The 15,038-nt window shown below is 38.1% G+C and overlaps 1 protein-coding gene across 2 annotated transcripts; it reads right to left on the bottom strand.

Moving 5' to 3' along the window:
* Positions 1,035 to 6,621, bottom strand: LOC8082527 (putative glucose-6-phosphate 1-epimerase). 2 transcript variants are annotated; one of them, XM_002447209.2, is made up of 9 exons: positions 6,310 to 6,619; positions 4,180 to 4,254; positions 3,581 to 3,637; positions 3,344 to 3,504; positions 3,101 to 3,241; positions 2,829 to 2,931; positions 2,648 to 2,747; positions 2,281 to 2,541; positions 1,035 to 1,333 (listed from the first exon to the last, which is right to left on the bottom strand). In XM_002447209.2, exons 1-8 carry the CDS (start codon positions 6,439 to 6,441, stop codon positions 2,303 to 2,305), a joined length of 1,008 nt encoding a protein of 335 aa, XP_002447254.1. In that variant the 5' UTR covers positions 6,442 to 6,619; the 3' UTR covers positions 1,035 to 1,333; positions 2,281 to 2,302. The 2 variants fall into 2 exon arrangements, with proteins under 2 accessions (XP_002447254.1, XP_021319504.1); XM_021463829.1 differs by lacking the exon at positions 1,035 to 1,333 and having other exon boundaries at positions 2,370 to 2,541; positions 2,643 to 2,747; positions 6,310 to 6,621.

Genomic DNA, 15,038 nt, shown 5'->3' with positions numbered 1-15,038 from the left:
GCTAATATTGTCCCGCTCTGATTGGTTTCAATCCGAACGGGCTCTAAGTCATTCTCACTCAGTGTGGAACAAGCTCACTAGTATGGTATGTTCAGTTAGCTGCCAGCATTTTTTAAAACCTTAGTACACATTTTGTCGCAACTATTTGGTTTATGCCGTACTTATGGCATGCCACAACTTTTTGGCTATAACCTCCACTTGTCATAGGTTTGATTTTTTTGCTAAATTTGCCTATAGCATAGCCCGTAAATTGTCACATTTTTCTGCACTAAACCTCACTTGTCATTGAGTTGATATTTTTCCAACGATGTCTAATCGGCAAATTGCTAGCCACACATTAAGCAAAGAACTCGCAAATTATTAACCACTTTAGCTAATTTTTTAGACAAGCTCTGCATACAACCCCATCTGTCCAACTAATTGACATACTCCCTATATGTTGTCAGACAATTAACCTCATACAACCCCATCTGTCCAACTAATTGACATACTCCCTATATGTTGTCAGACAATTAACCTTTTGATAGCTAGATACTACAGTGACAAATTATAGTTGAAAAAACCAGTCCGATAAGCGGGGGAGGACCAACAAACAGCACAAATTGTAGTTACTTGAAGAAACCAGTCCGATAAGCGGGAGGACCAACAAACGGCACCTCATCACCAGTCTGATACACAAAACGACCATGGAGCACCAAGATTGAAATGAACGGCACCTCATCACCCAGTCCAGTACACAAAACAGTCATGGAGCATCAGAATCAAAGATAATATGTTACATCAATAACGAGCAAGTCTTTGATATGTAGTTACTTGACAATCATAGGAAAGTAAATACACGTGTTCTGATGATATGTTACATTAACAACGAGAAAACCTTGGGAATTTTAACAACCATATGAAGGTAAATGCACTTGTATGCGAAGCCTTTAGAATAATTTTTTTTAATGCATCTATAAGAAGTTATAGAGCCGGAATATTCAGAAACCACATATGTCCACCATTTCTACACCAGCTCTATTTTCTAGATCCAGTATAAAACTTATTATATGTATTAAGAAAAAAGAATCGATCAAATATAAAGAGGAATTTTCTTTTATTTTACAACACATGGAAACATCCTTTAAACATCCCTATACAGGGTATGAACACCGACTTGTCCACTATGCCAATATTATGCGGCATAGATCCTAAAAAATGAAAACCAATTTCACATTCCTTGGTTCGGATATGTACTCCGAATAGAAAACACCAAAGATTTGAATAGAATGGAAGAAACATGTGGACAATCCTTGTTGCCAGCATCTCTTATGCATATGATGTAATGCTCTACCTGCATCGTTGGAAATATATCCATGTAAATCAAATACAGTAATTAATATTTTACAACAAATATGGTTCATGATATTTGATATCGATAGTTGTAGATAAACCGAATAATTTGCGCATTAGATAATCTTCCTCGATGTGATTGACACTTTAACCATCTATGATGGCAAGTAAAGTGTCCGCGATGATCCTTGAATCTGGGGTAGAATTGATGGTCTTTGATTTGGGGTAGAATTGAGGGATTAGGGGATGGATTAGAGGGGAGGAACGGCTGCCCTAGGGCTGTCGCACCTAGAGAGAGGGAAGGGGAGGCAACAGCAGGGTGCTGCGGCCGTCTAGGTGCAGAGTGGGCAGCATGGCTGAGGGAGGGTGCGACGACAGCAAGGTGCTGCGGCCATCTAGGCACAGGGTGGGCAGCATGGCTGTCAGGGGCCGGAAGCGAGGAGAGGGGAGAGAGGATTAGGGTTTTCCCTAGATTATTCTTGTTTAATGTCAATAGATACATCTCCCTTTATATTATATATAGGGAGGAACCAACCTAACTCGACCTGACTGTCTAGGTTGCGCACTGCTCTACAGTACCGGGTACTGTTCAACCCAGTCCTGTTGGCCCATCTTGGGCAGTGGCCTACAGGACTATTTAGGCCCACGACAGTGACCTTATGCCATGACCTCGTTATCTACTATAATTCTTGGCAATCTACTTCATATGTTGATCAACAAATATGAAAATTTTGGTTTCCTTAAATATTAGGACGTGACTGAGAATGATCATATTTGTGTTGCTCACACATGTTTGACACAGTACATGTACAAGAAATGTATTTGACCTATCATATTTTAACAAAAAAGACTCCAATAGAATATGAAGTGTGCATAGTACTACGGTTGATGTTTACTTGATTCAATTCGTACTTTATATAGTGCATACACTAGTTCTAGAAATGTTACCTGCGCAAAATAGACTTAAGGACTAGCTGATTGAGTCCTCCGGGACAGTAGAATCCTGAATCACACGGTCAGGATCTAGCTGACCACTGTAATAACTAGATGGCACAGCAGAAAGTTCCAACTTTCCAGTCCACTCCTCACCAGGCTTCAGAGTGACAGGCTTCTCTATAGCCGCCGCCTCCACGCATACCATTCGTTTATATTCATCATCCCCAAAATCTGACATAGCCTTCGCTTTTTTATCCCAGGGGTTCCAAACAACTGTAACAAAGAATATATGAAACCTCATGAACTTTATTCTTGAATTGTTTCAATGATAATAATCTATTGCAGTAGCAAGTAAAGTAAAGATGAGCATTCACAAGACCAGCATCAGGAAGGCCTCCTTTCCTCACAACAAATGTTCTTTTCTTCTCATGGTCAATAATCGCAATTTTTGACGGAGTGCCCAGATATATTCTGTCCAGCTGCAAAATTGCATATGCTTTCTTGAGTAATAATGAGAAAGAGAGTTGATAAAGGGTAAATGAAATGCTTGATTGACGCACTTCGGATTCAAAAACAATTGCATCGCCTTGTTCAGTGAAACGGGCTCTATCTTGTAAGTTATCTAGGTAATCCAGAGTTTCCAAACCTTCTACTCGCACCTCACTGAAATATTAGCATGGAGTCATGTAAACACTTCTGTACTTAATTACAAAATTAGTTCAGTCAAACGAATTGGGACTGGGGATAAACATGCTGCTACAATATTACTTCAAAACCTATGCTGGCAAATTGAATATTTCAAAGATGATGACCATGATTTGAACCAATGTACCTGATATCAGAAATCTTGAAGTATGTGTGGTATGCAAAAGTGAAAGAGAATGACTTCCCATCTGCATTAGTGTTTCTTATACGTGAAGTTAGCATCAAATCACCACCAGGACTAAGTGCAACCCTCAGGCGGTACTCAAAACTGCAATATAATATATCTGTAAATATACAGATGGACATGCTTGCCTTCTAATGCAACAAAATTTAGTATTAAATCATTACGAGCAAGTGACAATAAGCTCACCTATGAGGCCAGATCTTCAAATCCTCTTCAGTAGGTTTGAGGATCAAGTCCACAAAAGCTGTATTGGAGGTTGGCACTGGAAATGGTGGAGGATCATCATCAACACACCATGTTCTATTCCTTGCAAATCCATGTTGTTCCAGATTCCCAAAGTTGGAAAACTACATAAGTGGAATTAAGATTCCCATAGAAGAAGATATAGAGAAGCCAAAAACTGTTGGAAGGATAATGGCATACCTGTGGAAAGCAGATCGGTATTCCTCCACGTATAGCTTTTGGAGGCTTGAAAATAGCCTGATATAGCAATAGTAGCACTCAACATCAATCGATCAAGACAAAATGCAACTCATACTCCAGCTGCTTTTTCCCAGATTCAAATATTATTGCATGTCAAGAAGCACAAAAGAGCACCAGAGAAGCACCAGTAACATTCACATTATTTTCACAACATCTGCCAATATGACAAAGAGAGAAAGGTGTACTCAAGATAGAACTTGATGGCTACAGAACTTATTTCACCAAGAAATGAACTAAACATGTGGTAGACTACATTCACAATGTCTATGTTTTTGTTAGCATGCATGCAACAATCCTAAAAAGTTCATTACAAGGAAGATACTGTACTGCTTTTGGATGGACAAAACAGCTGCAGAGCAAGAATTTCAGGCAAAGGACAGATTGTAGACCGGATCAAATCAAGCAAATGAAGGACATATACAGTCACGCAGAGATGAGACTTTAATTCTAACAGTTCAATAAATCAAACCCCTCAAAAAGTGTTCACTACAATTGATATACAGCTGAAAGATTATAAAGGCAAAAAAAAATATTAGCACCTTATTGCTAACAAAAAGTAACTCGTCTCCATGCTCATCTTTCCATGATGTCACATGCCCACCGTACAAGTACACCTACAAGCAATGAATAATATTATTATTGAAAGATCAACTGTTTGTAGTAGGTTTCAAGAAAAAAATTCATAAAATAGAGCAGAAGAGCATATATAGGATACCCAAAAAAAACAAATAATGTCATGTGAACTTTGTATAATTCTGTTTCAGTGCTGTTCTTTCTCATGACTATGTACTGAAAACCATGTTGCTAATTGTTTAGACAAATAATAGAGCCCACGGTAACAACTTTTTTGATAGCCCAAGTTCAAATATGAGTACAATATAATCTCTGTGTCAAATTCTGAGGGAACATATGAGATTATTATGATCGACTTAGCATTGAGTTTCTAATAGCAAAACCTTATGCAATAACATTATAAGCCTATGGTTACTTAGCCCCTATACCTTCTTGTTATTCATTTGAAATTTCAACTCACCAAATATAGAATGGATGTGCTTAAGCTAATATAGTCAACCAGATGGTGCGAGTAAAAGCTAGTTATGTGAGCTTTGTAATTAAAAGTGCAACAATTGGCATGGAAATAATTAAGGACAATTTTCAGCAAGGCTGGGTGGCTGGACAACAATTGAAATAGGCAAGCATCTCTGCAATCTCCCCTGCCCGACCTCTTAGAGTCAAAACTAAGGTTCATGCAACAAAAATCACCTTCCAATAGTCCCCCTATCCAACATCCTATATTTAGTAGTATCCTAAATTGCGCTCCCTCTCCCTCAAATTAAATTTGGGTGACTGTTGTCCACCCTCTATGTTATTTGAGTTCGGGAACTGTCTGAGAGGCGGGATTTTTTGTTAGGATGCACCCTATATGAGGATATAGGGAATTAAGTTTAGGAGGACTCTTGGAGGTGCTCTTAGACCAAATATCACAGATAGGTAGTGCCGTAGTGAACCCTGAACAAGCTTGTCTTCTACCCATCAGTTTGAATTATCTTATGGCATCACCAATGCTCTGCACGTTGATTCCACAATCATCAATATGCTTAAGCAGAAACTGTGTCACAGGCCACAGCAGAGAGTGCCCAAATGAACACCCAGCTATTCACCAACGCCAAGCTAAAGATACCAAAGCAAGAAAAAAGAAGCATGAAGCTTGACATTTCAAATGATATGTAAGTTGCCCGAATAATCAAATTTAATTTTCCATGGAATTGCCTTGATATATCCAAACTTTATGTCACTGTGAAAACCACTCCACTCCTATGAGCCCAAGCATATAAAGGAATGGCATCTGTGATGGCTGCTCACTATTGCACGACACATTTCAACATTCCCTCCAATACAAATGTTTCATAGCTCACTTAGACGAAAGATCAACAACCCTCTTATCCTTTACAGGTCACACAGCCTAGAGCCTGCCTCCTAATCCAATCATCAATAAAACCATGTCTGCCACGTCCCCAGCTCCCAAGTATAGAGCAACAGAAAAATATCTCAGGCTGTGGACGACTGGATGCCTTGTTTGTCCTTGTAGTAGTATATTTGTGTGGAAACAATTGCCGGGTAATGGTGGGTCACTGGTCAGAGACTCAGAGTGGCTTTTTAGCCTGAGTGGAGAACACTCCCTGACTGACTCCCTGTAATTCAGAGTCCTTGGCTACTTGCAGTACAAGGGAATCTGGCCCCCGTGTTCAGGAATTATAGAAACACCATGACGGATCACATTAGCCACTGCTTCCCTTGTTGTGTGAATCTCGGATCGTCATTGTTGAGCAACTGTTTGTGGGAAGACAAAGGATGAAAACTGAATCCATGGGACGTACTTGGACCCGGATCAGTATTCAGTACACTAGTCTGGTACACCCTGTCACTCACAGGAGCCGCAGAGCTTGCTACGACGAAGCCAATCTGATCTAGCATGGTAAACCCGCTGACGGACGGAGTATACTTACTAGCACCAAAGCACCAACTACCGACTGTACGCGACAGGAGCAGCAACCGAGAAATCCGGCTTCGAACAGCACCATGGCAAGCGCCACGGATCTGCGCCGGGATCCGGCAGCCGCAACAGTAACACGACCGCAATCAACTGACCAGGAGTGGCAGACGGGTACCTCTGCGGAGCTGCCCCGGACCTCGCGGAGCACGACCTTGTCGAGGTCGTTGACGCCCTTGCAGTGCCTGACTGGCGCCGCCTCCTGCTTGTTCTCCTCTCCCGCCGGCGGCGACGACGCCGAGGCCGACATGGTGTCCTTCGCGCCGGACCGAGCCGCAGCGAGCCGAGCACCGCACGCCGAGGCCGAGCGGAGCGGAGCGGAGCAGAGGAGCTGGAGGGAGAGGCAGAGGAAGCGCAAGTGGAGAGAGGTAGATGGGCTGGGTCGAGGTCGATTTGGGGAATTTCCGGACAGCGCCCCCCTGTGCGTGCGTGTGTGCGTGTGCGGGGTCCTAAATAGGCCTTGTTTAGTTCACAACAATTTTCCTGTCATATCGAATCTTTACATGTATGCATGAAGTATTAAATATAGATGAAAATAAAAACTAATTACACAGTTTGGTCGGAATTGACGAGACGAATCTTTTAAGCCTAGTTAGTCTATAATTAGATAATATTTGTCAAATACAAACGAAAGTGCTACTATTCCTATTTTGTAAAATTTTTTGGAAGTAAACAGGCCATAATCATCGATCTCGCGGCGCCTTTTTCCGATCGCGATCTGCTGCTGGCGGAGCGTCCTGCGCTCCTGGCACTGGCAGCGTGCGTGTTCTTGCCCGTTGCTTTTGCTTTGGCCTTGTTAAGTTCGGAAAAATTTTGAAAAATGGACACTGTAGCACTTTCGTTTGTATTTGACAAATATTATCTAATCATAGACTAACTAGATTCAAAAGATTCGTCTCGTCAATTCCGAGTAAACTGTGCAATTAGTTTTTATTTTCGTCTATATTTAATACTCCATACATGCGTCTAAAGATTCGATGTGACGGAGAATGTAAAAAATTTTGCAAAATTTTGAGGGAACTAAACAAGGCCCTGCTTCGTTCAGCTCGGGCGGGCGGATGGCTGGATGAGCCCATGGAATATGGTGGATATGCCTTTGCTGGTACGTTCTGTTCTGATGTGCTTCGCTTTCATCACTGGTGAAAAAGGTCATTGCGCTCCATCCAAATTCCAAAACCAAAAGGTAGCGTTCCACTTGCTTCGGTGTTTGTACACTTTTGATTATACTCTTAGGCTTTGTTTTTAAAATTTTTTGAAAAATTGACACTGTATCACTTTCATTTGTATTTGACAAATATTGTCCAATCATGGACTAACTAGGCTCAAAAGATTCGTCTCGTCAATTCCGACCAAACTATACAATTAGTTTTTATTTTTGTATATATTTAATACTCCATGTATACGTTTAAAGATTCAATATGACTAGAAATCTAAAAAATTTGCAAATTTTTTAGGACTAAACAAGGCCTTACTTAAGGGGCATATTCTGAGGTACCGGCATATATACGTGGAGACACGCCAACGTTGGGATTGGAATGGAAACACTCCACTGTTTTGTCAGTGTGAGGAACTCGTTGACGCTGAGTATTAAAAAAAAGTTACATGGAGGTGTTCATCCAAAAAAAATGCACATCTTGCTTTCTACTAGTAGTCAATAAATTTCTATTCAATTATATATAGTACAAATATCTACGATACTACTAGATACATAACATTAGATTGATTACAAAATGAGTTTTCGTAGACCTATTTGGAGATAGTTTTGTATTGTTTTTAACGGACGGGAGCAGCGCCATTGGATGCTGAAAAAAGTAGATAATGGACCTGGACTGTGACAAAAGATGCCACACTATGTGGACTGGATTTGCTTTGACAAGAGAACAAGACAGATAGAAACAAGGTAAATACAAACAGCAACTCTCTTTCTCATCCGTTACCTTGTGAAAGGAAGTACCACTATAAGGTCTTGTTTAGTTCGCAAAATTTTTCAAGATTCCCTATCATATCGAATCTTTGGTCGCATGCATGGAGCATTAAATAAAGATAAAAATAAAAACTAGTTGCATAGTTTACCTGTAATTTGTGAGATAAATCTTCTGAGCCTAGTTACTCCATGATTGGACAATGTTTGTCAAATAAAAACGAAAGTGCTACAATAGCCAAAAAGTAAAATTTTTACAAACTAAACAAGGCCTAAGAAAGACAAAGACCACTGATTTTTCCTGTGTCTTTTGTAAATAAATGAATACTAGTGGATAGATAAAGAGACTGAATAGGCCACTAGTTTTGACCCACAAAAGTGTACGTACGCTTGCAGACGCCGACTTGCTCCGTCGATGGCGATGATCCTGAGGAAACTGTCGACTATAGTCCCAAATCTGTCAGCTCGCGCCAGCAAATCAGTACCCCTACTAGCTGGCTTGTGCTAATTGTTAGCCGATGGTCCTTTGTAGCATTAAGCCCTGTTTAGATTGGAGATAAAAATTTTTTGGGTGTCACATCATATATGTCAGAAGAAGAATGTCGGGAGGGGTTTTTAGAAACTAATAAAAAAACAAATTACATAACTCGTCTAAAAACTACAAGACAAATCTATTAAGTATAATTAATCTATCATTAGCACATGTGGGTTACTGTAGCACTTAAGGCTAATCATGGACTAACTAGGTTTAAAAGATTCGTCTCGTGATTTTCAACCAAACTGTGTAATTAGTTTATTTTTTTTATCTATATTTAATGTTTCATGCATGTGTCCAAAGATTCGATGTGATGGACGAAAAATTTTTAGATGGGAAACTAAACAGGGCCTTAGTATTTTCCAGTTTCCAGACGAGTCGATCAAGCAGCAGGATACTAAAATTGGATAATTATTGGATAAGGCCCTGTTTAGTTCCCCACTTAAAAAATTTTCATCCATCCCATCGAATTTTTGAACACATACATGGAACATTAAATGTAGATAAAAAATAAATTAATTACACAGTTTAGTTGAGAATCGCGAGACGAATCTTTTAAGCCTAGTTACTCCATGATTAGCCTTAAGTGCTACAGTAACCCACATATGCTAATGACATATTAATTATGCTTAATAAATTTGTCTTGCAGTTTTCTGACGAGCTATGTAATTTGTTTTTTTTATTAGTTTCTAAAAATCTCTCCCGACATCCTTCCGACACATCCGATGTGACACCCAAAAAAATTTCGTTCCCAATCTAAACAGACCCTAAAGATGGGAGCTTGGGCTGAGATCTCGAGTCCCATCAGAGGATCCAGGCCGACGCGACGGCCATCGGCCAAGGTGTGCGCTGGCTGACGTAGCCCTCAGACGCATCACGCCGTCGGACCGGATGCTCCGAGAGACCGAAACCGTGCTCACCCTCGCCCCGGATCAGATTCCGATCGGCGCGACGCCGACCCACCCACTGCACTCGAGTCGAGATTGGCTTGCCGCAGGTGCCTGCATCTGCAGAGGTGTGTGGTGCCCGGTGACTCGCGTCGCGTCGTTGGTGCGCGGTCAGAGGCTCAGAGCCGTGTCAATGGATCGATCGGCACTCGCCGATGCCTCTTCCCCACCCGCCGCCGCCCACCTTTGTGTGAGCGTGAAGCCTACGTGACGTTAATGAAACGGAGAAAAAAATATATATGCGGCGACGTTGACCAAGCTCTGATTCTCTCCGGCTGTTACACGCATGGTCGCACTTCCCTAGCCCACCAAAGCTCATAGATGCTCCGCGGACTGGGAGGGGGAAAAAAACTCTCACCTCCTTGAATTATTATCCACGAATTCGTTACCAATCGTGGTACCAGTGGTAAAATTTGGTACTTGACATGGGAGAAAACTAACATCCTGTTTTGGTCATATGGTCTAACAAGGTTATTGACTAAACTTGAGATCACTTTTAACTCATGATGTTCGAAACAGAAGATCTAGTTAGTGTTGACTAAAGTTTAGACCAACTTACAAAACTTGAGACCACATAAGCGGGCTAAGGTGATCTCAAGTTTTAGTCCTCAACTTTAGTCAACTAAATTAAACTTGAGACTTGAGAATCCAAACAAACCCTAAGACAACAATTAAAAAGGTTTTAGCGATTTAGCTCCTCATTGTTCATCGTCCCTAAAATTTTCATTGCCTTTGCCGCCATTTCCGTGCATCTCACAATTGTTGTTGTTATAGGGGTACATAAAGACTTTTTTCCTCTTATAGTATCAAATAAGTATGATTAGATTTATCATGAAATAACTTTTCATATTATACCTATTTAGTGCCATAAACATTAATATTCTTCTCTATCTTGAATGAACTGAGACAATTTGACTCAAAACAAAGCTAAGATATCAATATCTAGTGCCAAAATGTAGATATTATTCTATGTAAACTCTATGAAATTCAAGACAGTTTGACTTAAAACAAATAAAATGCTAGTCTTTTTTGAACGGAGGTAGTAGTATAAACTAGCCTAATTCCTTCCCAATACAAATATACATGAATATTTTTAAAAAAAATACACAGTACAATATAGACGCTCACCCCTATCTCTACAACTAAAAATTATGAAAAGGACCCATCTACCACACCCATGGTGAAGCAACAACTCCCATCATTTTTAGCCATGATAGGCTATCCCATCAACCTAGGCCCCACTCACCCATGCATGCAAAATTGTTTTAGCAAATTTAAAAAAGTCATAACTTTTAAACCGAAGATATAAATTAAATTTCGATTCCACCATTAAATTTCTTATAATAAATTCTTCAAAACAAGATCACACATGGATATATTTAGATACAATTTTATTAATTAATATTTATATCTACGACTAAAAATTATGGAGAGGACTCATCCACAATTTTCATCCCTTTGGTGGTCTTTTTTACTGCGCGATGACACGCTATCCCATCAACCTAGGCCCACTCACCTATGCATGCAAAATTGTTTTAGCGAATTAAAAAAAGTCATAACTCCTAAACTAGAGATATAAATTAAATTCTGATATTACTATTAAATTTCTTATAACAAATCCTTCAAAACAAGATCATACATGGATATATTTAGATAAAATTTTATTAATGAATATTTATCTTCTAAAGATAAAATATTTTCTTTTATTAAGTAGAAACAATGTTCTAGGTTCAACAGACAATGTTCTGTCTTTGTAAAAAAATGTTATCGATTTAGAAGAATAGTATTTTGGTTTTAGGTTTATGAAACTGATATTACAATATACATAAAAATACATAAATACATGACATAGATAAAAATAAAAAAAATCTAGAGTAAAAAGCATAAGAAAAAAAATAAAAACACAAAATGGAGAAAAAATTCAAATAATGTCAAAGGGTTACTTTTAAATATCGTAAATATATTTATAGAACATTAACATCACTAAATACATCATAGAACATCATTAAATATATTATAGAGCATCAAATCTATTATAGATTACATGTATACTAAGTGAACACCGTAAGAAACATCATAGAACATCACATATATATTATGTAAACATGACATAACACAATATAGAATACTAAATATATACTACATAAATATTACATATATATAGAAAATAAAAATAAAAAATAAATTTACTAAAAGAATATAAAAACAGACATAATTAACAAATGATAAAAAGTGCATAGAGCAAATAAAATTAATGAATAATTTAAATAAGGATAAAAATAAGATTACAAAGAAATAAAATATAAAATAAGAATGAAGAAACATAGAAAATCTGAAAAGAAAAAAGAAAACCAAATAGAAGCAAGGAAGAACAATAAAAATAAAACCAAAAGAAAAAGAAAATAAAAAGGTAAAATTAAAACAAGAAAAGAATAAGAAAAGAATATAAAATAAAATAAAATCGAAAAACAAAAACTGAAAAAATATGAAAAAGGAAGAATATAGACAGAAAAAATAAAATAACTATAAAGAAACATAGAGTATGTGGATTTTAAAACCCGTAACAACGTACGGGCATTAACCTAGTAAACATATATATGTAAACCTTATCCCTGGTGTGTACATCCGAAGGACTAAGCCGACAGACCACGAGAGTCATGAAGTCGCCACAGGCACCTCGCTATCGACAGGACGTCGCCTACCACTGAAAGCATAGCGTCGTTAAATCATAAAATAAATCTAGAAAAATACGAGCACGTGTGCTAAGTCGAGGACTTAAATCCGAATAGACAGGCTCCACCACAAAGAACCCAACCAGCTGATGTATAATCACTTCGCATACATAACTTTTTTTTTTACTTTGTGGATGGCTTCATGGGAAAAATATCTTCACAAATATAGACACCCCACCCCACCCAACCACACACATAAAAGTGCATTGAGGAAATTCTATATTATACTTATTTATTTCCCTTTGATCCGGTTTATAAAACGCAGTCAGATATGTCATGCTCTCTCAAATTATAATCTGGTTACTTATTTATTCTATAATATACTCCCTTGAGGAAATTCTTTATGATTTTAATAATATAATAAAAACGAAAAATGAGGAAGCAGCCCAAGAGAAAACGGGCCAAAAGAATAATAAAAAAAGTTGTGCATGGATGACAAGCCCACGAGCAGAGAGAAAAGGTAATAGCTGACAGTACGGAACACAAGGCCCGCAGAGATTTCAGCTCGGCCCATAGATACCAGGGCGCTGCTTATAGGCTCCTGAAATCCAAAAACTTAAATATTAAATATAGATAAAAATAACTAATTACATAATTTATTTATAATTTACGAGACAAATCTTTTAAGTCTAGTTAATTTATAGTTAAATAATAATTAACAAATACAAATGCTATAGTGCCAAAATCTAAAAAAATGGATTTAAACAATGCCTTAATCGTGTCATCTGCCAACTTGTAGGACGAAAATGACATCGAAAGGGAATTAACCTGTTTGTTATACACGTATCATGATGTCCGGGTTGCAATGAAATGTATAATTATGCAATCTATTCTAATAAATCTTAAGACGTTCGAGTTACAATGAAACGTATAGATTATGCTGTCTGTTCCAACAAAACTTAAAATCAAAGGTCTCGTTCGCTTCTTCTGAGAGGAGCAGATGATAGGCAGACTAGGGGAGAGAGCACGCGAGAGAGAGAGATAAGATTTTTTTTAAAAGGCTTAGAATTTAGAAGGCGTTTACTACTGGAAAATATATTTAAAAAGTGTTAGGAAATTACTAATTAGAAAAAGGAGACAAAGTAGGCCTAAAAAAGAGAGCTCCAAATTTAGAGGAGAGATTTTTTTTATATATTAGATATAAGTATAGGTATAAGGGCTTGTTTAGATTGCAGATGAAAATTTTTTAGGTGTTACATCGGATGTGTCGGAAGAATGTCGGGAGGGATTTTTAGAAACTAATAAAAATAATAAATTACATAGTTTGTCTGGAAACTGCAAGACAAATCTATTAAGCATAATTAATCTGTCATTAACACATGTGGTTTACTGTAGCATTTAAGGCTAATCATGGACTAACTAGGCTTAAAAGATTCGTCTCGTGATTTTCAACCAAACTATGTAATTAGTTTATTTTTTATCTATATTTAATATTCTATGCATGTGTCCAAAGATTCGATGGGATGGATAAAAAAATTTTAGTGTGTAACTAAACAGGGCCTAAGTATTAGTAAGTGAGATACGACAACTGAACTCTCGTCGTGTTCCAATCCATTACGATTGCTGCAACTTGCAAACTCATCAATCATATCGTGCGTCCTCACTTATTGAACCCAATAGACTTGGAGAGTATCGATCTTCTCTCTCTTCCTGTGTGTTCAGCTGTCGACTCACATGGCGTGTGGATAGTATGCACATCGAAGCAGTTCATGGAACGTCCCCATCGATATCATGATGTGTACAGTAATTCTAGCCGAACAGTGAGGCTTTTTTCCTTTGATTTTGGACGGGGATATCGGAACCGGTGAGACTCTTGCTGAGGCATTATTTCGATCAAAAAGTTTTTGAATCTTACACTGTAGCATTTTATTTTTATTTGATAAATATTATCCAATCATAGAAGTAACTATGCTTAAAAGATTCGTCTCGCGATTTACAGATAAACTGTGCAATTAGTTTTTGTTTTTATCTAAAATTCGTCTCGTAATTTACAGACAAACTGTACAATTAGTTTTTGTTTTCATCTATATTTAATGCTTCATGTATATACCGCAAGATTCGATGTGACGGAAAATCTTGAAAAGTTTTAGGTTTTTAAGGTGAACTAAACGAGGCCTAAGTTGCATAGCCTGATATCTCAAGAACCAAAACGAGACACCGTACCTCATGCCGGAGGACTCCTGTTCGTTTGCCAGACGAGAGTTGCATTGTATATCCAGCTGTGGAGATGTACGCTGAGTGGAACCGTATAAACTTTGGTAGATCTTCTCGGACAGCTCCAGCATAGTGAGAATCAAAACATGCATGGTGGTACGGCGGTAGAAAATCGACCCGAGCACACCAAACCATGAAGTGTCATACGTGAAATCAGATCTTACATACAAGTTGAACCAAGCTAGATCAATTATGTTCGCTTCGTCGAAATTTGGCTTATACTGATTTTTTATGAAAAAAATATATAAGTTTGTTGAAAAGTACTTCTCAAACCGAGAGCGATAGATCCACATGCCTACCTAAAGCTGACAGGTGGAGAGAGAGAAACAAAAATAGTGAGCCCACCAGTGTTTTGTACTGATAAAAATCGTTTCACACTAGAGGTATCCTGATTAGATATGGAAGATGCAAAAAAATCCATAAACGCAGTCATCACCATAAAAACAACACTCTTAACAAATCTTTAAATGAGTCTGATTGCTGGACTAAAAAGTCATA

This window comes from Sorghum bicolor, chromosome 6 (assembly GCF_000003195.3).
Source record: "Sorghum bicolor cultivar BTx623 chromosome 6, Sorghum_bicolor_NCBIv3, whole genome shotgun sequence".
NCBI classification, from domain to species: Eukaryota; Viridiplantae; Streptophyta; class Magnoliopsida; order Poales; family Poaceae; genus Sorghum; species Sorghum bicolor.
Note: the sequence above shows the minus strand (reverse complement) of the source record. Positions and strands in the feature narration are given on the sequence as shown.

Bases quoted from the DNA above. Each gene is read 5' to 3' on its own strand.
- LOC8082527 (XM_002447209.2), bottom strand. From the start codon at position 6,441: ATGTCGGCCTCGGCGTCGTCGCCGCCGGCGGGAGAGGAGAACAAGCAG. The intron at 3,242-3,343 runs GTGAGCTTATTG...ATTATATTGCAG, and splicing joins TTGAAGATCTGGCCTCATAG to TTTTGAGTACCGCCTGAGGG. The intron at 2,932-3,100 runs GTACATTGGTTC...CTAATATTTCAG, and splicing joins TTCAAGATTTCTGATATCAG to TGAGGTGCGAGTAGAAGGTT.